The following is a 26,611-nucleotide window of genomic DNA, read 5'->3' on the forward strand; positions in this document are numbered from 1 at the left end:
AGGCTACATACTGCATGTTTACAGCTGTATGATATTATGGGAAAGGCAAAACTATAGAGATAGTAAAAAGATCAGTAGTTGTCAGGTTTTTGGAAGGAGCAGGGAGGGATGAATAAAAGAAATATCAGGGATTTTTAGGACAGTGAAACTATTCTGTATGATACCATAATGATAGATAAGTGAGATCGTATATTTATCAAAAACCCATAGAATATTATAAAGATTGGCAGAATTAATATTGTGAAAATGTCAATGTTACCCAGGGCAATATACACGTTTAATGCAATCCCTATCAAAATACCATGGATTTTCTTCAGAGAGTTAGAACAAATTATTTTAAGATCTGTGTGGAATCAGAAAAGACCCCGAATAGCCAGGGGAATTTTAAAAAAGAAAACCATATCTGGGGGCATCACAATGCCAGATTTCAGGTTGTACTACAAAGCTGTGGTCATCAAGACAGTGTGGTACTGGCACAAAAACAGACACATAGATCAATGGAACAGAATAGAGAACCCAGAAGTGGACCCTGAACTTTATGGTCAACTAATATTCGATAAAGGAGGAAAGACTATCCATTGGAAGAAAGACAGTCTCTTCAATAAATGGTGCTGGGAAAATTGGACATCCACATGCAGAAGAATGAAACTAGACCACTCTCTTTCACCATACACAAAGATAAACTCAAAATGGATGAAAGATCTAAATGTGAGACAAGATTCCATCAAAATCCTAGAGAAGAACACAGGCAACACCCTTTTTGAACTCGGCCACAGTAACTTCTTGCAAGATACATCCACGAAGGCAAAAGAAACAAAAGCAAAAATGAACTATTGGGACTTCATCAAGATAAGAAGCTTTTGCACAACAAAGGATACAGTCAACAAAACTCAAAGACAACCTACAGAATGGGAGAAGATATTTGCAAATGACGTATCAGATAAAGGGCTAGTTTCCAAGATCTATAAAGAACTTATTAAACTCAACACCAAAGAAACAAACAATCCAATCATGAAATGGGCAAAAGACATGAAGAGAAATCTCACAGAGGAAGACATAGACATGGCCAACATGCATATGAGAAAATGCTCTGCATCACTTGCCATCAGGGAAATACAAATCAAAACCACAATGAGATACCACCTCACACCGGTGAGAATGGGCAAATTAACAAGGCAGGAAACAACAAATGTTGGAGGGGATGCGGAGAAAAGGGAACTCTCTTACACTGTTGGTGGGAATGTGAACTGGTGCAGCCACTCTGGAAAACTGTGTGGAGGTTCCTCAAAGAGTTAAAAATAGACCTGCCCTACGACCCAGCAATTGCACTATTGGGGATTTACCCCAAAGATACAGATGCAGTGAAACGCCGGGACACCTGCACCCCGATGTTTATAGCAGCAATGGCCACGATAGCCAAACTGTGGAAGGAGCCTCGGTGTCCAACGAAAGATGAATGGATAAAGAAGATGTGGTTTATGTATACAATGGAATATTACTCAGCTATTAGAAATGACAAATACCCACCATTTGCTTCAACGTGGATGGAACTGGAGGGTATTATGCTGAGTGAAGTAAGTCAGTCGGAGAAGGACAAACATTATATGTTCTCATTCATTTGGGGAATATAAATAATAGTGAAAGGGAATATAAGGGAAGGGAGAAGAAATGTGTGGGAAATATCAGAAAGGGAGACAGAACGTAAAGACTGCTAACTCCGGGAAACGAACTAGGGGTGGTAGAAGGGGAGGAGGGCGGGGGGTGGGAGTGAATGGGTGACAGGCACTGGGGGTTATTCTGTATGTTAGTAAATTGAACACCAATAAAAAATTTAAAAAATAAAAAAATAAATAAAAAAAAGTCATACCAAAAAAAAAAAAAAGAATATTATAAAGAATAAAGTTTAATGTATGAAAGTCTGGAAAATCATTTGTGGAGTCAGCACAATCCCAGGAAGGAACACAGATAATGAAAAGAGAATCTTAGTGTATTACTAACTTATGAAACAACCTCAGCAAGGAGGTTAAGGGAGACAGGTGCTAGAAATGAGTGAAGTTTGTAAGGATAAAAGCAAAGGAACTGCACATAAGCACTGTCCTCTAGTTGATGCATTTGGTTTCTGTGGGGGTATGGATTAAGAATTCTGACGTTGCTGTACATGTTTACTGGAATTGAACAATCAAATGCATGGTGAAGGGCGGGAGCCACATTTCTTGCTGTTGGAATGGGAATTTACAAGTCAGTAGAATTAACAGGAGGCTAGAACGATGGATATGGTCATAGATTGAGTTGAAGACATTAGTAAGAACTCGCATTTAGCTTGATAGAGGTAAAGATGGTTACATATAGACATAGTCACAGATTTGTGTATATACATTTGTTAGTATACAAACATATTTCTTTGTCTTGTCAACTGAAAGGGCCTTAAAAAATGGCACCCTTTTAAGAACAAGCACACTAGCATTGAAATCTTGGTTTCTAGTACCATTCCTTAATAAAAAGAATTTAATGCCATATCCTGGAGAAATGGCTGATTCTATGACCAAGGCAAGAGATAATCAAGATGAGCCTGGAGCATCTCATAATTCCACAGATTAAGGAAATGCTCACATGCTTGATGAGGGTATTCCAAAGGGGCAAAGGAGCCAACTGGAAGAGCTCCACTGGAAAATTTGAGCTGGAAAATCTGAGTAAACAAAGTAGCATTGGATTATAACTCAGTGTATGAAGTGAATATCCATATGATTAAATTGATGTAAATAAATTATTCAGTAAATTAATAACTTCCTCTTCCTTAACTGTGGGCTGCTCATAGTAACTCCTTCCTAAAAGGAACAGTATGGTAGTTGGGGTGTGGAGAGCATGACTTTATGGTGGAGAAACCTGACAATACTTCAGGCAAGTGATCAAAGTCACAATGAACATTTGTAAATCATAAAGATAGTACAGATTCTGTGGAAGGAGCCTCGGTGTCCAACGAAAGATGAATGGATAAAGAAGATGTGGTTTATGTATACAATGGAATATTACTCAGCTATTAGAAATGACAAATACCCACCATTTGCTTCAACGTGGATGGAACTGGAGGGTGTTATGCTGAGTGAAGTAAGTCAGTCGGAGAAGGACAAACATTATATGTTCTCATTCATTTGGGGAATATAAATAATAGTGAAAGGGAATATAAGGGAAGGGAGAAGAAATGTGTGGGAAATATCAGAAAGGGAGACAGAACGTAAAGACTGCTAACTCTGGGAAACGAACTAGGGGTGGTAGAAGGGGAGGAGGGCGGGGGGTGGGAGTGAATGGGTGACGGGCACTGGGGGTTATTCTGTATGTTAGTAAATTGAACACCAATAAAAAATAAATTAAAAAAAACAAAAATTAATTAGAATATAAAAAAAAAGATGGTACAGATTCTTGATATAATGTGGTGAAAATGGCATTACCTCTGTGACCTGCTTCTCCCAAGCCCATAACCTCACTGTAGTCATTACAAAGTCATCAAATTCCAATAGAGGGACACCTTATAATATACCTGAGAACTACTCTTCAAAACTGTAAGGTCATCAAAAACAAGGGAAGTGTGAGAAATGGTCACAGTCAACAGGAGCCTAAAGAGACATGACAAATGAGTGTAATATGAGATCCTGGAAAGAAAAACGTTAGGCAAAAGCCAAATCTAATGAAATAAATAAAAAAATAATAAAAATGGTTCATTTATTATAATGAATGTGCTGTATGATTGTAAAATGTTAATATTAGGGCTGTGTGCAGAAGGATATATGAGAACTTAGTACTATCGTGTCGATTTTTCTGTAAATAGAAAACTTTTTAAAAATAAGATCTAAAAAATATTAAAAACATGACATGTTGGAGGGTGCAGCAATGCTTCTCCTCAGAAAAAAATTATACTACAAACTTTATCCAAAAGATGTTCTCCCTCTATCACGAGGCAAAAATTATCACCAGTGATGGGAGAGTCAAGACTGAGAAATCTGTACAAATAAACCTCATTAAACCTTATTTTTCTAGTTGCTTCTCCACAATTTGCTATCCTTGCTTAAGTCTTTTTGCCTTGTCATGTTTCCATAATTTGCTATTCTTTGTCCAACTTAGCATCATAAGCATTTGGCTCTAAGCAGTTTTTTTACTCTTCACTTTTCTCATCACGGCTCCCATGCACATGTAAAAAATAATTAAAAGGTGTATGTTTTTCCCTATTAATCTGTCTTAAGACAGTTTAATTCTTAGACCCAGCTGGAGGACCTTACGAGGTAGAAGAGAAAACTTTTCACTTCAGAATACAGTTTTTATAATTTTACTACCTATATATGTACCAATAATTTACAATCAGAGTAGTTTTATATATTTAAAAATTTATGTTTTCATACTGTGCCTGGCCTTTTGATTTTTTTCCTTTTGAATTTTTAATTCAGAATCATGTTTGGTATTTATTCTTGTTCATAGATATAGTAATTGTTCATTTGCTTTCATTCCAGGCTGTCAGGGTCTGTGTAGGGGGTATTTGCTCAGATTACCTGCTCAGATTACCTTTCCCCCAAATCTCTCTCTGTTTCCACTGCCCTTTTGTTTCTTAAAGTTGGCTTGGATTTTTGCTTTATTCCCTTTTTTGAAGCCCATGCACCTTTATCGAGACTCAGAACCATGTTGCTCTGTCTGTACTGAAATAGGCATTCACCTGTGAAAAAAACTGTGATAAGCTGCAGACACCTGCCACAGTCTAAACACTGGGTGACCTAAAGTTTTTCTCCTCAAGATATGGTCATCTGAATAGCAGCTTCTGCATTAGCTGGGAAGTTATTAGAAGTACAAAGTCTAGTACCCCACTTCAGATTTATTGAATTAGATTCTGGTTTCCCTTTTCCCTCCTAGAACTTGAAGATTTAATTTTCTTTTTACTACCTCAGGTATATATTTACATTTAAAGAGATATTAGCTAATGTTTCTGGGTGTTTATAGCATGTTAGCTCAGTGTGACATAATCCTACAAATTAAAAATCTATTTAGTTAAAAATAAGTTTTCCATTTCTGCATCTTCATGATAATGTACTCCACGGCTTAAATTATCATCACTAACTTTGACCTATTAGAACATGCTGGGCTTGAGTTGCTTACAAAGGAGTTAAGAGATGGTTTGGTCTGTGGAAGGAGCCTCGGTGTCCATCGAAAGATGAATGGATAAAGAAGATGTGGTTTATGTATACAATGGAATATTACTCAGCCATTAGAAATGACAAATACCCACCATTTGCTTCAATGTGGATGGAACTGGAAGGTATTATGCTGAGTGAAGTAAGTCAATCGGAGAAGGACAAACATTGTATGTTCTCATTCATTTGGGGAATATAAATAATAGTGAAAGGGAATAGAAGGGAAGGGAGAAGAAATGTGTGGGAAATATCAGAAAGGGAGACAGAACGTAAAGACTGCTAACTCTGGGAAACAAACTAGGGGTGGTGGAAGGGGAGGAGGGCGGAGGGTGGGAGTGAATGGGTGAGGGGCACTGAGCGGGGCACTTGACGGGATGAGCACTGGGTGTTATTCTGTATGTTGGTAAATTGAACACCAATAAAAAATAAATTTATTATTAAAAAAAAGAGCTGGTTTGGTATATCATGAAAAGGATGACCATTTCATATACTTTGATATAATTGAATTAGGCTAAGGTGACTGTTATGTAGATGGAACAAAGGAAATGAATGGGATAGTTTTGCTATGTAAGAATAAGCTCAGTGTCTCTCTACACTCATTCTGTATTTGCAGACATTAATATTGGTTGTATTAAATGTGAAAGAATGACTTTTAAATCTTGCTTAGAATCTTGGCATAAACTCTTTCTGCAATATGATTTGATATAATATGAACTCAGAGGGAGTGTTTCTGGTTCTTACATCACCTAAATAAGAGTTCTTAACATTTCCATAGGAAACACATGTTTTAATGAATCTCCAAGGTCCTCATCACTGCTGCAGCCCAGGGAATGTCTATCTTGTGGGATATATTTCAAATTTGCTCTGAGGAATGTTTAGTACCCTTGTAATTTTGAGGAGTCTGAGAATGATAATGAGAACCCATTTTAGTAATGGTTGGGTTTTAAATTATCCTAAGTGTAACACCCATACGAGGGATTTCCCAAATATTTTTCTTGACCTCTGCTTTTTTTCTCTTTACTCTCTCTCTCATTGCGTTCACATAAAGTCATGGCTTTAACCTTTATAGAAATAATCTCCAAATCTTTTTTTTTCATATTCTGGTCTTCGATTTAAACTTTATTTAGCCTTAAGTAGGCTGTATAATTCTACTTGAAGGTCCAGTTGGCAACTCAAGTCCACCACATATACACTGAATGTATATGTTTTATGAATATTTCTACTCTTCCTGAATTCTCTACTTATAGTAACACCATAGTTTATCCAAATACCTAATGCTAGTATCTTTGGGGATTTCTTGTCTGTTTTCATCCCCTTTGTGAGAAGTCCCGATGAATCTTTCCTTACAACATCTTTTGCATTATATTTATTATTCATTTATTTATTATATATTTGTTTATAATAACATTGCATTATAATTGCCTCTTATAGTTCATCCTGCCTCCAGTCTCTTTTATACCAGTGCATCCTGCTGGTTTCCACCATATTCATCCTTCCAAGTCTGCACTTTGATTATTTCTATCCTGAGCCAAAGTAGGAATAAAAATCTTAAGTGGCTTAATGACCTCTTATAATAAGCTGACCTTGATTTTGGCATTTGAAAGCTTCCTATACTCATCCAAATCTGACTTTTGATCTGACTTCATGCTGCAATCCAGAGAGGGGTGGTGGTGGTCGGGGCTGTGGGGGCACTGGGACCTCTTGGAGAGCCTGTGAAGCTATGTCCTCTATGTGACATTCAGGGAGAAGGAAAATTACATTCTTTCTTTGAGCTCAGTAGCTCTCATCTGGATGGTATCTAAGAATTTAGCAGTGTCCTTTACATTTGTTACTGAGGTTTTTTTTTCCAGCCCACATTCAGGTCTACACAGAAAAAACATTGGCACTACATAAGCCTTTGCCTGTGTGGCAAAGGAATTCTGTTGTAGTATCCAATATAAGTTCCAGGCAAGATGGGAAAAGGATCCTCATCTATTCTTCTTTATACAAATATTTATTGAATATTACTGTCCTTGCCAAGTATTGCTCTAAGATGCTATGGGGATAGCACTGAAGAAAATAGGCACATTTAGAGCTTAGATTTAAATGTAAGCAGGTGCATGAGTGTATGTTTATATGTGGTGGGAACATACAATAAATGAATAAATGTGTAGTATTTCATATAGTGATAGGGGCTAGAAAGAAACTATTGTGGATGCAGGAAAGATCATCATATTTTTCTATTTGAGAATGTACTCCACTTGGTAGGAAATTAAAATGTGTATAAAATGATACATTTCCAGTGGTCAATGTTATTATCATGAACTGAGTTGTAAATGCAGACTAGGTAAAAATTGTTTTCCACTGCAAACCCTGATCTCTGGGGAAAACATAGGCCTTCCAACTTTTAATCAGGTCCCTAGGATTTCCCCACTCATGAAAACCTCTTGGGTCATATTAGCAGATGGATCTTCTGGCACCAGCAGATGATATTGCACCAGCAGTTGCACCAGCAACTACCCTCTAGTTGGAGAGGACACTGGGCAAACCATCACCATCAGTAATTATGATCTGTAACTCATGGCTCCTCAGAGTCTGTGGTACTGAGGTCTGTGCTCTGGCATCTTTAGTCCAAAACTCACTGAAAACAAAAAATCTCTCTTTTGGGTTGTCACTCCCTGAAATTCATCAGAGCCAAAGTCCAGTATTGAAGTTCAGATGCAGAAGGGTGAGTATTGGATTTTTTCTGTCCTGCTATTCTTTTTCCAAATATTTTCTATGAGAGCCATAGACTCCTTGAAATGGTACATCTTCCGTTGAGATGGCAGTTGTCTCTGAGGTGGGACTAGTGGACTGTCAAAGCATAAGTGCAGTAGGGATGCTGCAGAGTCATGCTACAACAGAGTTCCTGAATTTTATCCCTATGGAAATTGCCTTTTATGGCTTTTTGATATACATCTTTAAACAGATGTGCAGCCTTTATACAGTGGAGGTGACAAAGGCACACAGCAGGGTGGGTGTGAGTTCATTCTTTCATTCTGGGTCTCAGTCTCATTATGGAGGAATTAGGGAGAGACAGCCGGATACTCATTTTAATGTCACCGTTTGTCCTGTTCTCACAGATACGCCCTAGGGAAGAATGGCCATAGGAAATGACTCTTCAGTGACCGAGTTTATCCTGCTGGGTTTAACACAACAGCCAGAACTCCAGCTGCCTCTCTTCTTCATTTTCTTAGGATTCTATGTGGTCACCATGGTGGGGAACATGGGCTTGATTCTTCTGATTGGGCTGAACTCTCACCTGCACACTCCCATGTACTACTTTCTCTTCAACCTTTCCTTCATTGATTTCTGCTACTCGTCTGTCATAATCCCTAGAATGCTGATGGGTTTTGTAAAACAAAACATTATCTCTTATCCAGAGTGCATGACACAGCTCTGTTTCTTCGCTTTCTTTGTTATCAGTGAGTGCTGTATTTTGACATCAATGGCCTATGACCGGTATGTGGCCATCTGTAAGCCCCTGCTCTACAAAGCCATCATGTCCCATCAGGTCTGCCTCATGTTCATGGCAGGAACATATGGGATGGGGTTTGTGGGTGCAATGGCCCACACCGGATGTATGCTGAGACTCAGCTTCTGTGATGGCAACATCATCAATCATTACATGTGTGACATACCTCCTCTTCTCCAGCTCTCTTGCACGAGCACCTACATCAATGAGGTGGTGGTTTTCATTGTGGTGGGCATCAATGTAATAGTGCCCAGTCTCACTATCTCCATTTCTTACACCTTGATCCTCTCCAACATATTCCATATCCGTTCTACAGAGGGCAGGTCCAAAGCCTTCAGTACCTGCAGCTCTCACGTAGTTACTGTTTCTCTCTTCTTTGGAGCATCGGCATTCATGTACCTTAAGCCCTCTCCTGCTGGGTCCCTGGATCGAGATAAAGTATCCACAGTTTTTTATACCATCGTGGGGCCAATGATGAATCCTTTTATCTACAGTTTAAGGAACAAAGATGTTAAAATTGCACTGAGTAAGACTTTGAAGAAAAGGGTGTTCTCATAAATGGATTCCAAATCCTAGCAAGGGCACATAGTGTAAGGAGCCAAAACAGAAATGCAAATGATTCAAATAACAGGGTAAATTAATTATTTATAAGTCACTTTACACAAACAATATAAGGAAGAAGAGGATCAAGGATCAGTGCTTTATCTTTTCATAGAAGGTAAAGGAGTTCATTTGTCATTCTCCAGCTTATTTTCAGAAGTTATAAAGTTTTAAGTATAAAAGGTAGAACGGAGGTAAATCCAGAAATGGCAAATTGTGAGATTTTTTTGACTGAGGCATGTCTGGAATTCCTACGAAATTTTGTTATGGTTACATGGACTTTGGTGGACTTTAGATTTGGCCATTTATTTATTCATTCGATAAACCTCCCCTGAAAGACCATTGAGTTTGAGGAACTGAAGGAGGTTTTTTTGAGTGTTGTTAATATTTTGTTTCAGGAGATTCCTTTATCTCCTCAAAGGAGGTAAGAATGGGTATATGCTCCTGTCACTCTGGTCTCTGGTCTCTTTTCACTTTAGTCTCAAGGGAATGTGGTAAAGCAAGATTTCCGTCTGGTTCCTGTTCCTAAGGACAGGAAACTGAGATAACCTTTTAGAGCCATCAAGAATGAAGGGAATCTACACTGGATTTTACCTTTTGGGACTTTAAGACAGGAAATAGGACTTGCTATGTCTTCAGTGGGAAGAATTTTACTAGGAATATTTACCAATTATTAACAGAGGAATATTTGTTCTTTACTGAAATGGGCTTTCACAGCTCTAATTCATTAGCACTCAGCATCTTCCCTTTATTATTTTCATTATCCCTTTTGTCTCAAGTTCTTATGCTACAAAAGATACGGTTTACTTAATTAACAAATAGAAACACCTATCCTGTACCAGATGCTGTTTTTAAACATTAAAAGATACAGTGGTGAATAAGAGAGACAATGTATGCACTCTCATAGGGTTCATAGTCTACAGGAAGGTGGAGCTGGGGTGCACATGGACAGGAAGAGGAGACAGATGAGCACATGTGAAAAGATCAGAAAAATGCTTTGCAGAGTCTTTTTTTTTTTTTTTTTTTTTTTAAGAGCGAGAGAGTGTGAGTGTAGAGAGGCAGAGGGAGAAGAGAGAATACCAAGCAAGCTCCACACTGTTGGGCTTGATCTCATGACCCTGAGATCATAACCTGAGCCGAAATGATGAGCTGGATGCCTAACCAACTGAGCCAGGCGTCCCTGCTTTGCAGAGTCTTAAGTTAAGGTAATGGTACAGAGAGTAACTGTGTGATTACTTTAGATTGGGTGGAAGGGCTTTTCTGAAGAGGTGACATTTCAGCTGAGATCTCACTGACAAGAAGAATAGCCATATGTAGAGCATTCCAGGCCAAGGGAATTTTGGCAAGTAATCATACAGGTGAGCTTGAGGGACAGAAAAACAAGCCAGTGTGACTGTGACATAGGGGTAGAAGTATAAGTATTAGGAAGTATATGTAGTACATAGTAAAAGAATTAGGAAATAAGGATAGAGAATCAGGGTTGTGCAAGCCTTGAAAAAAGTGGATATTATCTTAAGCACTGTAAAAATCCATGTGATGTTAATCACACAAAAGACCTTATGTCTGCTTTCTCCTCTTCTTGGGGGGCCCTGTCCATTATTTCTAAATAACCCTGTAGAAAAGTTCAGGTTTCCCTAACTGATTTCTAGTGAAACCCATGAAGCAGTATACCTTCAATAACACCAGATTGCCATTTCCTGCATGAGGGATTTTTCTCCTGCTAATTTTGCTTGCTTAAAGAAGATGAACCAAAGCCTACAGGATGTCATCTAAAACAGGAGTATGAATTAGATGGAAATACCCTTGATCTTGTCTTTTCACCGACTAGATACAAACGTCCCAAAATAGAAAGACTGTTGAATTTAGAACCATGTAATCAGGTTTGGCTCCACTTATTTGTAATTTGTTGTATTCTAGCTCTCTCAGCCTTAGTTTCTTCATGGCTAATATTTCAAAGTGCTCTGTTGCAGATTAAATGAAATGTTTAAAAGATGCTACATAGTTTTCATGTTTTAAAAATCATAATCCAATAAATCTAAGATGTACACATCTTTTTATGTAACTTCCCTGAAATTAGTATGCATCTTATCAGTACTGTCTTACCTTTGTTGTTGGCTTGTGGCAGTTGTGATGTAGTAGTCATTGCTCATGCATGTGCAAATTTGATCACAGCTATTCATGCTGTTGTCATTGCAACTGTGTTAGAATTGGTAACACATGTATGGGGTTAATTGCCATTTAAAATTCTTCAGTTTTAAATATATATTTTATATAAAAATTTAATTCTATAGTGTTTATAACTATAATTTAAGTTACATTATCATTATTATATAGTACTGAGTATAAAGTTATCATGTATGCAGAAGGATCAGAAATATATGGAAACAGGAGCAGTGGGTGTAAATTAGAAAATAGTGAAGTAATTAGACTTCATTGGTGGAATGGCCACAATTTCATTTATCCATTCATCCATCTGTCTTTTCTATTTATTTATTGTAAAACAATAGCAAAAGAGTTTTATAGGCCCTAAGAAAGTAAGATACCCACAAGTCAATGAAGCTGGATCATATTTCATTACTGAGACACATGCAAAAGAACATCATAACACGAAAAGCAATGTAACTGAAGACAGGGTGGATTGCTGAATTCTTTGTAATGTCTAGAAACTGCTAGAAGAATACTTTTATTAAGTATAAAAAGGAAATTCTAAGTGGCATGTGATTATCATGCCACTATATAGTTGGCAGTCTTTTTTCTTAGCATGCAAGCCCCCCCTCCCAATGTCATGTCTTACAAACAGCAACATTAAAATTTCAGTAAAACCTCAAATTATCTTTACCTTGTTTAGTTAATAATGGTTGTTGTGGGCTGAACTGTGGTCACTCAAATTCATGTGGATACCTTACCCTCCAGTACCTCAGAATGTGACTGTATTTGGAAATAAAATCTTTAAAGAGGAGATTAAAATGAGGGCAGAAGGATGGGGCCTAATCCAACTTGACTAATGTCTTAGAAGAGATAATTTGGACACAGAGAGACATTAAAGGCATGAATGTGTGCAAATGGAGAAAAAACCATGTGAGGATATAGGCAAAGGATAGCCATCTGTAAGCCAAGGGATGTTGCCTCAGAAGAACTCAAACTTGCTAACACCTTGATCTTGGACTTCAAGCTTCCAGAACTGTGAGAAAATACATTTCTGCTCTGTAAGACACCTAGTCTGTGATATTTTGTTATGGTAGCCCCAGCAAAACAATATATATATGATTTTTACTAAACATGAAATTTATTAAACAGGAATGTATTTACTAAGTACTATAAGTAATAAAAATACACTATACAGTATAAGTAGCAAAAATGTAGCTGAGTAAATTTTATTTATTTATTTATTTATTTATTTATTTATTTATTTATAGACCGGGAGAGAGAGAGTGAGCATGGGGGGGGTAGAGGGAGAGAGAGAGAGAGAGAGGGAGAGAGAGAGAGAGAGAGAATCCCAAGTTGGCTCCACACCCAGTGGGGAGCCTGTTGCTGGGCTCAGTCTCACAACTCTGAGATCATGACTTGAGCTGAAATCAAGAGTTGGACACTTAACCGACTGAGCCAACCAGGCACCCCTCAACTGAGTAAATTTTAGAGGTCTAATTGTCTTTATTAAATGACTAATTAATGGACAGTGTCCCATCTAGTAAATAGAGGAGTGTACCCAAGAGTTATTAAAAATGCAAGGGTTTTTGGGGCGCCTGGCTTGGTATAAGCCCTGGTTTGGTTTAAGTGACACCTTTTGGAGTCCATGTTTTTCTTTTTAACACTATGAAATACTTTTTAAGAGTTGGATTCATGGTATAAATGTTTGATTTAATATTAAACATATTTTATTTATTTAACAAATAAATAAATATTATACCACCTGGGGTGCCTGAGTGGCTCAGTGGTTGAGCATCTGCCTTTGGCTCAGGTCGTGATCCTAGGGCCCTGGGATTGAGACCCACATCAGGCTCCCTGGAGGGAGCCTGCTTCTTCCTCTGCCTATGTCTCTGCCTTTCTCTGTGTCTCTCATGAATAAATAAATAAAAATCTTAAAAAATGCCCTGCTACACATAGCTATTATCAAATTTAATGGTCAAAAAGGCATACCTACCAATCTCACTTTTACTGAAAGTAATCAGTCGATTAATTGAATCATCTCTTTAATTCACTTTGCATTTCAAGACTATCAAAAATAGTGTTCATCGAGATGTCAGAAAGTATTTTTATGTTTTTCCAGAATTAAAGCTTTTTGAGCAAATTTTACTAGAACCCAGGTTATAGGCAAGGACACCGGAGGCATGCTCCACTCCTCTCCCTTCTGGGATAGAAGCCAGTCTCAGTTCTGGGCTGAAGCAATCTGCTGGCTTTCTCCTTTTGTTTTTAGCTGATCCCAGGCATCCAAACTATGCTGGTTTTATTAGCGCTTTGGTGGAAGAAAGAGAGAAACCCATTCCTTGTTCTATATGAGTTTGAGAAAAATGTGTTTACTGCTGTGGTGGATGCCATTTCATCTCCTAAATTTGTAAATTTAAATGAGATCAAGTTGATTTGCCATTCAGGTGATATTATCCTTACTGACTTTTCAGCCTGGGTGATTTTTATGAATTCATAACTCTTCAATAAAGATTAAGTGTCCCTGATAAGCTGCCTTGTTCTTATATCACCCTACTGAAATTAAGATAGCTACTCCAGCTTTCTTTTGAGTGTTAGCATGGTATATATTTCTTCTTCCTTCTTTTAACCTAAGTCTTTACGTTTAAAATGACTTTCTTAGAGACAGCATGTAGTTGGGGTTTTTTGACTTTGAAAATCTCTGTCTTTGTATTGGTATATCTAGACCATTCACATTTAAAGTGATTATTAATGTAGTTGGATTATTATCTGTTCCTAACCTGCTTTCTACTAGTGCACACGTTTCTTTTTCTCTTCTTTTCTGCTTTTTTTATTCTTCAGATTTAACGGAACATTTTATATTATTCCATCTTATTTCCTCTCAGCATTATCAAATACTTCTTTTAAAATATTTACACTGGTTTCCCTATAGTTTACAATACACATTTTAAATTACTCTAAGTTCACCTTCACACAGTCTACCACTTCATGTATAGTACAATTAGTTACCTCAGAATATTTCTACTTCTTCCTCCCTGCCATTGATTGCTGTTAGTCATTTCACTGATCCTCACTGTAATCACCAATGTGTTGTTAACTATTATTATTTAAAATACAGTTATCTTTTAGATAAGTTAAGAAGAAGAAAATTAAATATTTTATTTTACTTCCATTTATTCCTTTGCTAGTGCTCTTTCTTTCTGTTAATTCAAACTTCTGACCTACATTATTTTCCTTTGGCTTGTAGAACTTTAATAGTTCTTGCAAGACAGATTTGCTGGCAATACATTCTCATACTTTGTTTGAGAAAGTCATTATTTCACTTTGGAAGTATAATTTCATTGGATACAAAACTCTGGAGTGGGTTTTTTTTTTAATTTCAACATTTTAAAACTTTTTATTCCACTCTTTTCTTGATTGAATACTTTCTGATGAGAGTTCCACTATGTAATTCCTATCCCTGTTCACTACAGGGAAAATACTTTTTTTCTGTTGGCTTCTTGCAAGATTTTTCTCTTTGTATTTGATTTTTCTGCAGTTGGAATATGATAAGCCTGTGTGTGTTTTGGGGTGTGTGTTTGTGTGTGTGTGTGTGTGTGTGTGTGTGTATAATTTATTTTGCTTGGCATTCTCTGAGCTTCCTAGATTTGTGGTTTCATATCTGTTATTTATTTTGGAAAATTTATATTTATTTTGGAAAATTCTTGGCCATTGTTATTTCAAAAATTTCTTCTGCTCCACCCTTTCTTATCCTTCTGATATTCCAATTATGTGTATTTCTCCTTTTTGAAATTAGTTTTCCAAATTACTTTTCCAAAGTTATTGGATATTCTGTCTCCCTCCATCAAGTTACTGGATATTATGGGGGTTTCTTATTTCTTTTGTTTTATTTTTTTTTGTTATATTAAATTTAAAATTTGTTATATTTTGTTAAATTTTGTTATATTTCTTTTGTTTTTATTTCACTTTCTTTCTTTTTTTATTCTATTTATTTATTCATGGGAGACACAGAGAGAAAGAGGCAGAGACACAGACAGAGGGAGAAAAAGCAGGCTCCATGCAGGGAGCCCAATGCAGGACTTGATCCCAGGTCTCCAGGATCATACCTTGGGCTGAAGGCGGCGCTAAACCACTGAGCCATCCAGGCTGCCCATCAGCTCACTTTCTAAATTGTGTTGAGTTCTGATGAGCAACAGAAGAGCTTTATTTATGTTACCGTTCCTTTTATTTCTAGCATTTTCTTTTGATATTTTTTCTTAGAGTTTCCATCTTTCTGCTCATATTATCCATCTACTCTTGCATGTTATCTATTTTTCCTTAAGGCCCTAACATTCTCAATATAGATATTTTAAATTCCTATTTAATAATTCCTACATCTGCTTCTTAATCTGAGTCTGGTTCTGGGGATTGCATTATCTCTTCAGACTGTTGCATTTTTATCTTGTGTTTTGTCATGTCTTACAATTTTTTGTTGCATGACAGACATGCTGTATCAGGTACTAACAACAGGTCAATGACCATTAGTGTGAGACCATTCTGGCTAGGATTTTGGCTATGTTTAATTTTGTAGTAAGTATAGGGGCCAGAGTCTTCAAATTTCTCTAGTGTCTTTGTTTTTTGTGTGTTTTAGATAAGTAGGCCTCTTTGGAGAGTGTCTGCATCTTGCAAGTCTCTTAGCTATAATTAGCCATCATTATACTAGATTCCTTGTGGTGTGGTAGTAGGGTATATGGGAACATTTCATAATCATTTGAATAAATCTCAGTGTATAAGTGGGCCTAGTACTTATACATAATGTTCTTTTCTCATGGAGCATTAAGGCAAAGGTGCAGGGAATATTTCATAATTATTATTACTCTTTTCCTCTCCTTCAAGAGCCATGATGGTTCTTTCTCAGATCTTCATTATGAAAACCAGGTGGTGTTGCTGGAGATGAGTCCAAAAAGTGTGGAGGTGCCCCTAAAATTGTGGTTCTCAGAAAATCCTCATTGTCACCATAGTCCACACTCAACCCATAGAAACTCACCAAAAACACCACTTACATGTGTCTACAAGTTTATTGTATCAGTGGTTGCTCCAGGTAAACTGATCTTGGCTGTGTGTCTCCAGATGAGCCTATCTCTCCGTACTTCACAGTGACAATATTCTCTCAACCTCAGTTCTCTGATGGATCCAAGAAAAGTAATTGATCTCAGCTTATCTAACTTTTTCTTGTTGTAATGACAGGAATGTCATCTTCTAAGCTCTTTACATATCTAATCTGAAACCAGTTTACAATATATTTATCAAATTCCCTTGGGACTTCCTTTTTGACCCATGGATCATTTAAAAGTATGTTATTTAGTTTCCGGGTCTTTGGAGATTTTCCTGTTATCTATCATTGATTTTTTAAAAAATATTATTTATTTATTTGATAGAGGGAGAGAGAACATTGAGTGGGGGTGGAGGAGTGAGGTGAAGGGCAGAAGGAGAAGGAGAAGCAGACTCCCCTCTGAGCAGGGAGCCTGACTTAGGGCTCCATCCCATGATCCCGGGATCATGACCTGAGCCAAAGACAGATGCTTAACTGAATGAGCCACCCAGGCGCCCTTCTGTCATTGATTTCTTGTTTGATTCCATTGTAGTTCTAGAACAGCCTATATGATGTCATGTTTTGAGAATGTGTTGATGTTAATTTTATGACCTAGGAAATGAGAAATATTACTATATGCTCCACAGACACTTGAAAATAATATATATTCTTTTGTTGTTGAGTAGATATTCTATAAATGTCATTTAGATCCTGTAGGTTGATGGTCTTGTTGGGTTTTTCTATATCCTACTGGTTTGCTGGTCTAGTTTGTCCATCAGTTGTTGAGAGAAGAATGGACATCTCTGTAATTGTGTGTATGTCTATTTCTCCTTTCAGTTGTGTCAAGTTTATTTCACATATATTTTAAGCTCTGTTCCTTGTTTAAGCACATTTATGATTGCTTTGTGTTCTTGGTAGATTAACATTTTTATCCTTATATAATATGTGTATCTTTATCTCTGGTAATTTTCTTTTTTTGAAGTATATTTTATCTGATAAGTATAGCCACTCCTACTTTCATCTTTTTATGATATTTACAGATATACTTATTTTCATTCTTTTATTTTTAACTTCCTTATGTCATTATTTTAGTCAATATGTTAATATGTTGGAGACAGCACTTAATTTGGGATACATATATATATATAAATATATATATTTAAAAGATTTTATTTATCTACCTTAGGGAAAGAGAGAGAGAGACAGAGACAGAGAGCATAAGCAGGGGGAAGATCAGAGACAGAGGGAAAGGGAAAGGGAAACAATCTCCAGCCGACTCTACACTGAGCACAGAGCCCATTGCAGGGCTCCATCCCATGACTGAGATCATGACCTGATCCAAAACTAAGTCTCACACTCAACCAACTGAGCCACCCAGGTGCCTCTTAATCGGCTTAAATTTTAAATTCATGATTCTAATCTCTGACTTTTAATTGGTGTGTTTAGGTCATTTTATATTTACTATAATTATTGTTATATTTGGGATTACACTTGCCATTTTATCTTTTGGTTTTTGTTTGTTTTTTCTTCTTTTTGTTTTGTTTCTTTTTTTTTCCCCCTGCATTTCTGTTGGTTACTGGAACTAGTTTTAGAATTCCATTTTGACTTGTCTGTAGTGTTTTTATGTTTATCTCTTTGGATAGCATTTAAAAATAAATTTTCTAGATATTGAGTTAAGTATGCATATCATAGTTTAGCAATTTAAGTGAAGTATACACTTGTTTATGTTCTTTTGCCCTCTCTTGGTCGTAATTATCTTTAACATTTCTCCTATGTATTACTTGGAATCACATGAGATGATGATATAATTTTTGCTTTAACTGTTAAATGTAATTTAGAAAATTCAAGAGGAGAATGAAACCAACTACAATAAGGAAAACCTTTATTTTTGCTTTGCATATACTTTCTTACTTCTTGGTGTTCCAATTTTTAAAAAATCATTTGCCTCTAGTTTATGGAACCTCTTCTAGCTATTCTTTTTTTTTAGTATTTCTTTTTTAAATAATAAATTTATTTTTTATTGGTGTTCAATTTACCAACATACAGAATAACACCCAGTGCTCATCCGGTGAAGTGCCCCCCTCAGTGCCCGTCACCCATTCACCCCCACCCCCCCATTCTCCTCCCCTTCCACCACCCCTAGTTTGTTTCCCAGAGTTAGGAGTCTTTATGTTCTATCTCTCTTTTTGATATTTCCTACCCATTTCTTCTCCCTTCCCTTCTATTCCCTTTCACTATTATTTATATTCTAGCCATTCTTTAAGGGAAGGATGCTAACAACAGATTCCGTCACTTGTCTTTATCTGAAAATGTTGTGATTTCCCCTTCATTTGTAAAGAATATTTTCCCTGACTATCAGATTATGGGTGACAGTTCTTTTCTTTTAGCACTTGAGAAATGCTACTCCATTTCCTTCTAACTTTCATGGTTTCTGATGAGAGATTCATGATTTAAAAACAAAATTTAATATGTATGTTAGATATCATTTCTCTCTCTTTCTCTTTCAGGGTTGGCTCTACCTAATAAATTTATTAAAGTTAAAGACTAATTGTCTATACAGCTTTATAATTAAAGATTTTCAAACCCTCATAATCTAAACATAAGTCAAACCTATAAAGTTCCTTCCTAAATCTATATTGTTACTAAAATTCCAAAAGTTAAATAATAAATCACAGGTTAAACAGTCAATTTAAGCAAATGTAATGACAATTGGAGGGTATGGCTGGCGCCTTTTATAATGTATGCAACTAAGATTTTATAGCAGGAGTGGCATTTCTTTGTCTTAAAACTATCTTTTAAAGTATGGTATAATACAGAAAAAATATAGCTTAATAAGAGAAATATGGAATAAATCTTGATAATAAAGGAAGAAAATCAGAATGATTAAAGAGAGACAATTATATCCAGCTCAACTGTGCAGAGAAAGTCACCTGGCATACTGCACACTTCTAGTCATTTGTTCCAAACTTAATGATAAAAGATATTGACCCTACAATTAAATAGGTACAATTCAATATTTTTTTGTCTGAGTTTTCGGAAGTTCTGGTGGTATGACTATGCACTATATTAGAAAGAATCTTAATTACTGCATCCACACTTCAGGGACTTCCTTGCTATAAGTGTTTTTTTTTTTTTTTGGTGTTTTTAACTTATCATAAACAAACGTATTGTCAGGAGGGAAAAAAGAACACTATTTTCCAATCCTATATATGATTGGGAGTTTTAGGTAAAGAACCAAAGTCTGCCAAAGAGGATAGGAATCTCCATAAGCATTAAAGCTTCATTGTTATAGAAGCCCAGTGTTTTCAACCTGTACACTGAGTTTTAGATGACTTATACTATAGTCCAGAATTGTTCACTTTTAACAGGACTCGTGACCTAACTCACTAATTATCTATCTTCTTAGTCACCTGCCTTAGTCATCAATGTAGTCATTGTGGTTTCAACCAAGTATTATTATTTTGTTGTTTTATTTTTACAGAAATATTAAATGCTGTCCAATAGAAGTACCAGCTCTATTTGGAAATCTTTATTAGAGAAGAACAAACAATAAGAGACTTGTTGACTACCTACCCCAGGTTTCTCCAGTAATACTTAAACCTCTTAGTGAAGAATGGCTTTTTATGGTATATCTGGCCTAAAAAGATGGAGATGGACTGTCCTCTGACCATCCTGGTTATCAAATCAAGGGCCTAAGGGACAGTGGATATAAGGGAAGTTAATTATGCTTACATCTGTCCATACCAAGATGAGCCATCAACTCTCACCCTTTATAGGCACACTCAATAATGTAGAGTATCAAAGGGAGTTCCCATGAGAATTAACCCAACAATTAATCTGCCTTACTTGCCTGTCATTGGTCAGGCCCTACAGGCAATTATAAATGTAATAGAATTACTAAGATGTAGGAACTTCCCATTGACTCAGATTAGTAAGAAAATATGTACATTAGAAAGCAATAAATTCTTTTATTTTTTATTTTTATTTTTTTTTAAATTTATTTTTATTGGTGTTCAATTTACTAACATACAGAATAACCCCCAGTGCCGGTCACCCATTCACTCCCACCCCCCGCCCTTCTTCCCTTCTACCACCCCTAGTTCGTTTCCCGGAGTTAGCAGTCTTTACGTTCTGTCTCCCTTTCTGATATTTCCCACACATTTCTTCTCCCTTCCCTTATATTCCCTTTCACTATTATTTATATTCCCCAAACGAATGAGAACATATAATGTTTGTCCTTCTCCGACTGACTTACTTCACTCAGCATAATACCCTCCAGTTCCATCCACGTTGAAGCAAATGGTGGGTATTTGTCATTTCTAATAGCTGAGTAATATTCCATTGTATACATAAACCACATCTTCTTTATCCATTCATCTTTCGTTGGACACCGAGGCTCCTTCCACAGTTTGGCTATCGTGGCCATTGCTGCTAGAAACATCGGGGTGCAGGTGTCCCGGCGTTTCATTGCATTTGTATCTTTGGGGTAAATCCCCAACAGTGCAATTGCTGGGTCGTAGGGCAGGTATATTTTTAACTCTTTGAGGAACCTCCACACAGTTTTCCAGAGTGGCTGCACAGTTCACATTCCCACCAACAGTGTAAGAGGGTTCCCTTTTCTCTGCATCCTCTCCAACATTTGTTGTTTCCTGCCTTGTTAATTTTCCCCATTCTCACCGGTGTGAGGTGGTATCTCATTGTGGTTTTGATTTGTATTTCCCTGATGGCAAGTGATGCAGAGCATTTTCTCATGTGCATGTTGGCCATGTCTACGTCTTCCTCTGTGAGATTTCTCTTCATGTCTTTTGCCCATTTCATGATTGGATTGTTTGTTTCTTTGGTGTTGAGTTTAATAAGTTCTTTATAGATCTTGGAAACTAGCCCTTTATCTGATATGTCATTTGCAAATATCTTCTCCCATTCTGTAGGTTGTCTTTTAGTTTTGTTGACTGTATCCTTTGCTGTGCAAAAGCTTCTTATCTTGATGAAGTCCCAATAGTTCATTTTTGCTTTTGTTTCTTTTGCCTTCGTGGATGTATCTTGCAAGAAGTTACTATGGCCGAGTTCAAAAAGGGTGTTGCCTGTGTTCTTCTCTAGGATTTTGATGGAATCTTGTCTGACATTTAGATCTTTCATCCATTTTGAGTTTATCTTTGTGTATGGTGAAAGAGAGTGGTCTAGTTTCATTCTTCTGCATGTAGATGTCCAATTTTCCCAGCACCATTTATTGAAGAGACTGTCTTTCTTCCAATGGATAGTCTTTCCTCCTTTATCGAATATTAGTTGACCATAAAGTTCAGGGTCCACTTCTGGATTCTCTATTCTGTTCCACTGATCTATGTGTCTGTTTTTGTGCCAGTACCACACTGTCTTGATGACCACAGCTTTGTAGTACAACCTGAAATCTGGCATTGTGATGCCCCCAGATATGGTTTTCTTTTTTAAAATTCCCCTGGCTATTCGGGGTCTTTTCTGATTCCACACAAATCTTAAAATAATTTGTTCTAACTCTCTGAAGAAAGTCCATGGTATTTTGATAGGGATTGCATTAAACGTGTATATTGCCCTGGGTAACAAAAGCATAAGATACCTAGGAATAAACCTAACCAAAGATGTAAAGGATCTATACCCTCAAAACTATAGAACACTTCTGAAAGAAATTGAGGAAGACACAAAGAGATGGAAAAATATTCCATGCTCATGGATTGGCAGAATTAATATTTTTTATTTTTTTTATTGGAGTTCATATATAGCATAACACCCAGTGCCTCCCTCAGTGCCCGTCACCCAGTAACCCCCACCCCCCGCCCACCTTCCTTTCCACTACCCCTTGTTTTTTTCCCAGAGTTAGGAGTCTCTCATGTTCTGTCTTCCTTTCTGATATTTCCCACTCATTTTTTTCTCCTTTCCCCTTTATTCCCTTTCACTATTTTTTATATTCCTCAAATGAATGAGACCATATAATGTTTGTCCTTCTCTGATTGACTTATTTCACTCAGCATAATACCCTCCAGTTCCATCCACGTCGAAGCAAATGGTGGGTATTTGTCATTTCTAATGGCTGAGTAATATTCCATTGTATACATAGACCACATCTTCTTTATCCCTTCATCTTTCAATGGACACCAAGGCTCGTTCCATAGTTTGGCTGCTGTGGACATTGCTGCTATAAACATAGGGGTGCAGGTGTCCCGGCATTTCACTGCATCTGTATCTTTGGAGTAAATCCCCAGCAGTGCAATTGCTGGGTCATAGGGCAGATCTATTTTTCACTCTTTGAGGAACTTCCACATAGTTTTCCAGAGTGGCTGCACCAGTTCACATTCCCACCAGCGGTTCAAGAGGGTTCCCCTTTCTCCACATCCTCTCCAAAATTTGTTGTTTCCTGCCTTGTTAATTTTCCCCATTCTCACTGGTGTGAGGTGGTATCTCATTGTGGTTTTGATTTGTATTTCCCTGATGGCAAGGGATGCGGAGCATTTTCTCATGTGCTTGTTGGCCATGTCTATGTCTTCCCCTGTGAGATTTCTGTTCATGTCTTTTGCCCATTTCATGATTGGATTGTTTCTTTTAAAGCAATACATTCTAATCGGTGTTGCAAAATTGTTTTTGTGACAGCAATAAGCTTAAACTAAACCACTTTCTGCTCTTTTTAGGGTAGGCTAGCTAACACTCAAAAATTACCCACATAAGTTTTTAGCTTACATTCTACTTAAGCATTACTAGAGCACATAGTATAATAGACAAAAACCAGACAATGTCTACCCGGATCTAAACCTAAATGTGAAAGTGGGTCCACTCTTCATCACTTTTCCACTGAAATATGTTAAACAGTTTTAACACTTAGAGCCAGGGCTTCCAGAAGGGTCGTAAATCAGTCTGTACTGATGAGCTAGTTTTTGTTGAAGTAGCTAAGTTGGGGGACACTAGTCAGTCTTGGGGTGTCTCTAGAGTTTCTTGGTGGGGGAGCTCTTCCACACAGGAAGCTGATGAAATCTCTATCAACAGTTTTGAGCTTTATAACCTAGGCCAATGAATACATCCTTATTGCTATGCTGACCACCAATCTGATGTCAATGTCAAAATTTCACTGATGGGTATCCATACTTCTTTGTAGAGGCTGGTGATGGCAGTGCAATCCAGAGAGAAAGTTCAGGCTGCTGATACACTTGGTCTTTGTAGAGCTGGGCCATGGCAGTGGCTGAGTTTCAGAAGAGATGCTACGTAGTCTGCTGCTGCTTGTGTTCTGGGTACATGGTGACCACCACCTCCTCTTGCATCATTTTGGATCCTGCTTGGAGAACCAGGGCTTGGGCCTCTTTTTCTGGATAAGGGCCTCACCCTCCTTGTGTTCTTCCATCCCCTGTGCTCCAGCAACCCCTCTTCTTCCTGTTTCTGATGATCTACATCGTCACCATGGTGGGCAACCTTGGCTTGATCATCCTCATCGGTCTCAATTCTCACCTCCACATCCCCATGTACTATTTCCTCTTCAATCTATCCTTCATTGATCTCTGTTACTCTTCTGTTTTCACCCCCAAGATGCTGATGAACTTTGTATCAAAGGACAATATCATCTCCTATGTTGGGTGCATGACTCAACTGTTCTTCTTTCTCTTTTTTGTCATCTCAGAATGCTACATGTTGACCTCGATGGCCTATGACCGCTACGTGGCCATCTGTAATCCATTGCTGTATAAGGTCACCATGTCCCATCAGGTCTGTTCCTTGCTAACTGTTGCTGCATATATGATGGGATTTGCCAGAACCTCTGCCCACACGGGGTGCATGCTTAGACTGATGTTCTGCAATGTCAATATCATCAACCATTACCTGTGTGACATCCTTCCTCTCCTCCAACTCTCTTGCACCAGCACCTATGTCAATGAGGTAGTAGTTCTGATAGTCGTGGGAATTAATATCACAGTACCCAGTTTTACCATTCTGATTTCTTATGTCTTCATTCTCACTAACATTTTTCACATCAAAACTGCTCAAGGAAGGTCAAAAGCCTTCAGTACCTGTAGCTTTCACATCATTGCTCTTTGCCTTTTTTCTTGGATCAGCAGCATTCATGTATCTTAAATATTCTTCTTCTGGATCTATGGACCTGGGAAAAATTTCTTCAGTGTTTTATACTAATGTGGTACCCATGCTCAATCCCCTGATCTACAGTTTGTGGAACAAGGATATCAAAGTTACACTGCAGAAAACCTTGCTTAAAATCCAGAGTAGAAACATGTTTTCATTAGAAGTTATAATGTAAAGAAATTCAAGTTTAAAAAATTTTTATTATTGTTTTTCAAGAAGGTGTTTTGAGCATTACCAATATTGTTTCTGTGGATTGTGTCATGTGTGGTTTAATAGACTTAATCATTTTCCTTATAGCTACCTTGTTTCATTTTTTGCTTCCATATTTCTGTACCTGATACCAGTTTACTAACTAACTAACTAACTAATACCAGTAACTAAGTAACTAATAACATGTGTATGAAAAGAATAAATATATTGACTCTTTTTTTTTTTTTTTTGCCCTTACTGTTTCTGTCTCTAGGCTATTTCTAATCTGGAGAAATATGGTAAGCTTCATAAGTCACAGGAAGTTGAAATCACAGCTTGCTCCCCTAAACACAAAAGTGCCAAATACTATAGAAACATTCTTATTCTCCATATTGTTACAAACTGTGTATATAGCTTAAAGTGTAATCAAATCCCTCTGATGTTTGCATTTTGTTCTATTTTCTTTTTTTCTATTTTCTTATCAACTTTTCTTTTTGTTATTCTCTTCTTTCTTGTTCCCCTTGAAAATGGTAAAATCTATACTACATACCACATGCTTTTGAGAATTTCAATCAGTCCAGTTCATTTAATATTGAATTGAATACATATGACTCCACCTTTTATTGCCAACAATCATATTAGCATAGTATGATTAAGGGAATAATATATATCTCAGGATCCAAATATGGGGGGATGACTGATGTATTATAAGGCTTGTCTTCATTACTATCTAAAATAACATCAAATATTTTGAAAAAGAGCATAAAATTCTCACTGTAGTCTGTTATTTATCACTTAAAAGAAAATACCACATATTGGGAGAAACAGACATTGTTTTACTTATTTAATGAAGTTTTCCATGAAAAAAGGGTATATATTAATGATAATAAACTTTATTTCTAACAACATTTTGAGCTTATTTACACCTGTGTCTTAGTCCATTTGGCTGTTATAGCAATATCACAGACTTGGTGGCTTATAAACAGAAATTTATTTCTCACAGTTCTGAAAGCCATTAAGTCCAAGATCGAGGTGCCTGGTGGAATAGGTAAGGGCACTCTTGTAGTTTGCAGACCTCTCATTATGTCCTCACATGGTGAAAGGACTAGTGATCTCCATGTAGCTTCTTTTATAAGGCACAAACCACACTCATGAGAATTCCATTGTCGTGACCTACGCATCTCCCAAAGGTCCCACATTCTAATATATTTGGGGGTTAGGATTTCAATATTTGACCATAGCACTTTGTCTCATGAATAAGATAATAAGCATTTAAAGTAGATTCTGTTTCCCATAATGTTCCTATTTCTCAATGTTTCTCATTTGTATATTTAGAATGTCAGATATTGGGAGGACAAGAATTAGATTATCTTGCTTGAATAACAATGTTTATTGCTAAAATAATAATTAATAAAATATAATAAAGTAATAAATAAATCAGAAAGAACTTTGGGGTATAAGTTGCTTCTGGGAGTGGATTGTGGCAATCATAGAGAGGTATTGCTCAGCTCTTTGTTGACTGATAGTCCAAAGCTGATACTCCTTTGGATTCACCATCGTGTTCAGGTAGAGTCCACGCTCACTCTGAGATGTTTGTCCCCAGATAGTAGCTTAGCATGATGAGTCATACAGGAGCTGGCCATTATCTATATAACACAGGTGTCTTCTGATAGGCAATCTTTTCATAGGGACTTCTTGTCATCCTAAATAGAGAGTTTTTAGGACTGCACTATAGTCCGAGATTTTCCTACTGTGTCCTTCCTTTCTCTCTTCTTTCTTAGGTGTCAGAGTTTCAACTCAGTCTGAAGGCCTTTATCACTGGCTCCCTCTCTCTCTGATTTTATCCTTCACAAC

The 26,611-nt window shown here is 37.0% G+C and overlaps 2 protein-coding genes and 1 pseudogene across 2 annotated transcripts; 2 read left to right on the top strand and 1 right to left on the bottom strand.

Moving 5' to 3' along the window:
* Nucleotides 1–8,289: 8,289 nt before the first annotated feature.
* LOC112671517 (olfactory receptor 8B8-like) lies at nucleotides 8,290–9,222 on the top strand. Its single transcript, XM_025465787.3, has one exon. It carries the CDS (start codon nucleotides 8,290–8,292, stop codon nucleotides 9,220–9,222), a length of 933 nt encoding a protein of 310 aa, XP_025321572.3.
* A 13,020-nt stretch (nucleotides 9,223–22,242) lies between these two features.
* On the top strand, nucleotides 22,243–25,002 carry LOC112671006 (olfactory receptor 8B3-like). Its single transcript, XM_049109822.1, is given in 2 exon segments — nucleotides 22,243–24,529; nucleotides 24,531–25,002. Coding segments are annotated over 2 exon segments (867 nt in total). The 5' UTR covers nucleotides 22,243–23,875; the 3' UTR covers nucleotides 24,744–25,002.
* Nucleotides 23,321–23,837, bottom strand: LOC118354657 (telomere attrition and p53 response 1 protein-like; annotated as a pseudogene).
* Nucleotides 25,003–26,611: the final 1,609 nt, after the last annotated feature.

The sequence above is a fragment of the Canis lupus genome, chromosome 5 (assembly GCF_003254725.2).
Source record: "Canis lupus dingo isolate Sandy chromosome 5, ASM325472v2, whole genome shotgun sequence".
NCBI classification, from domain to species: domain Eukaryota; kingdom Metazoa; phylum Chordata; class Mammalia; order Carnivora; family Canidae; genus Canis; species Canis lupus.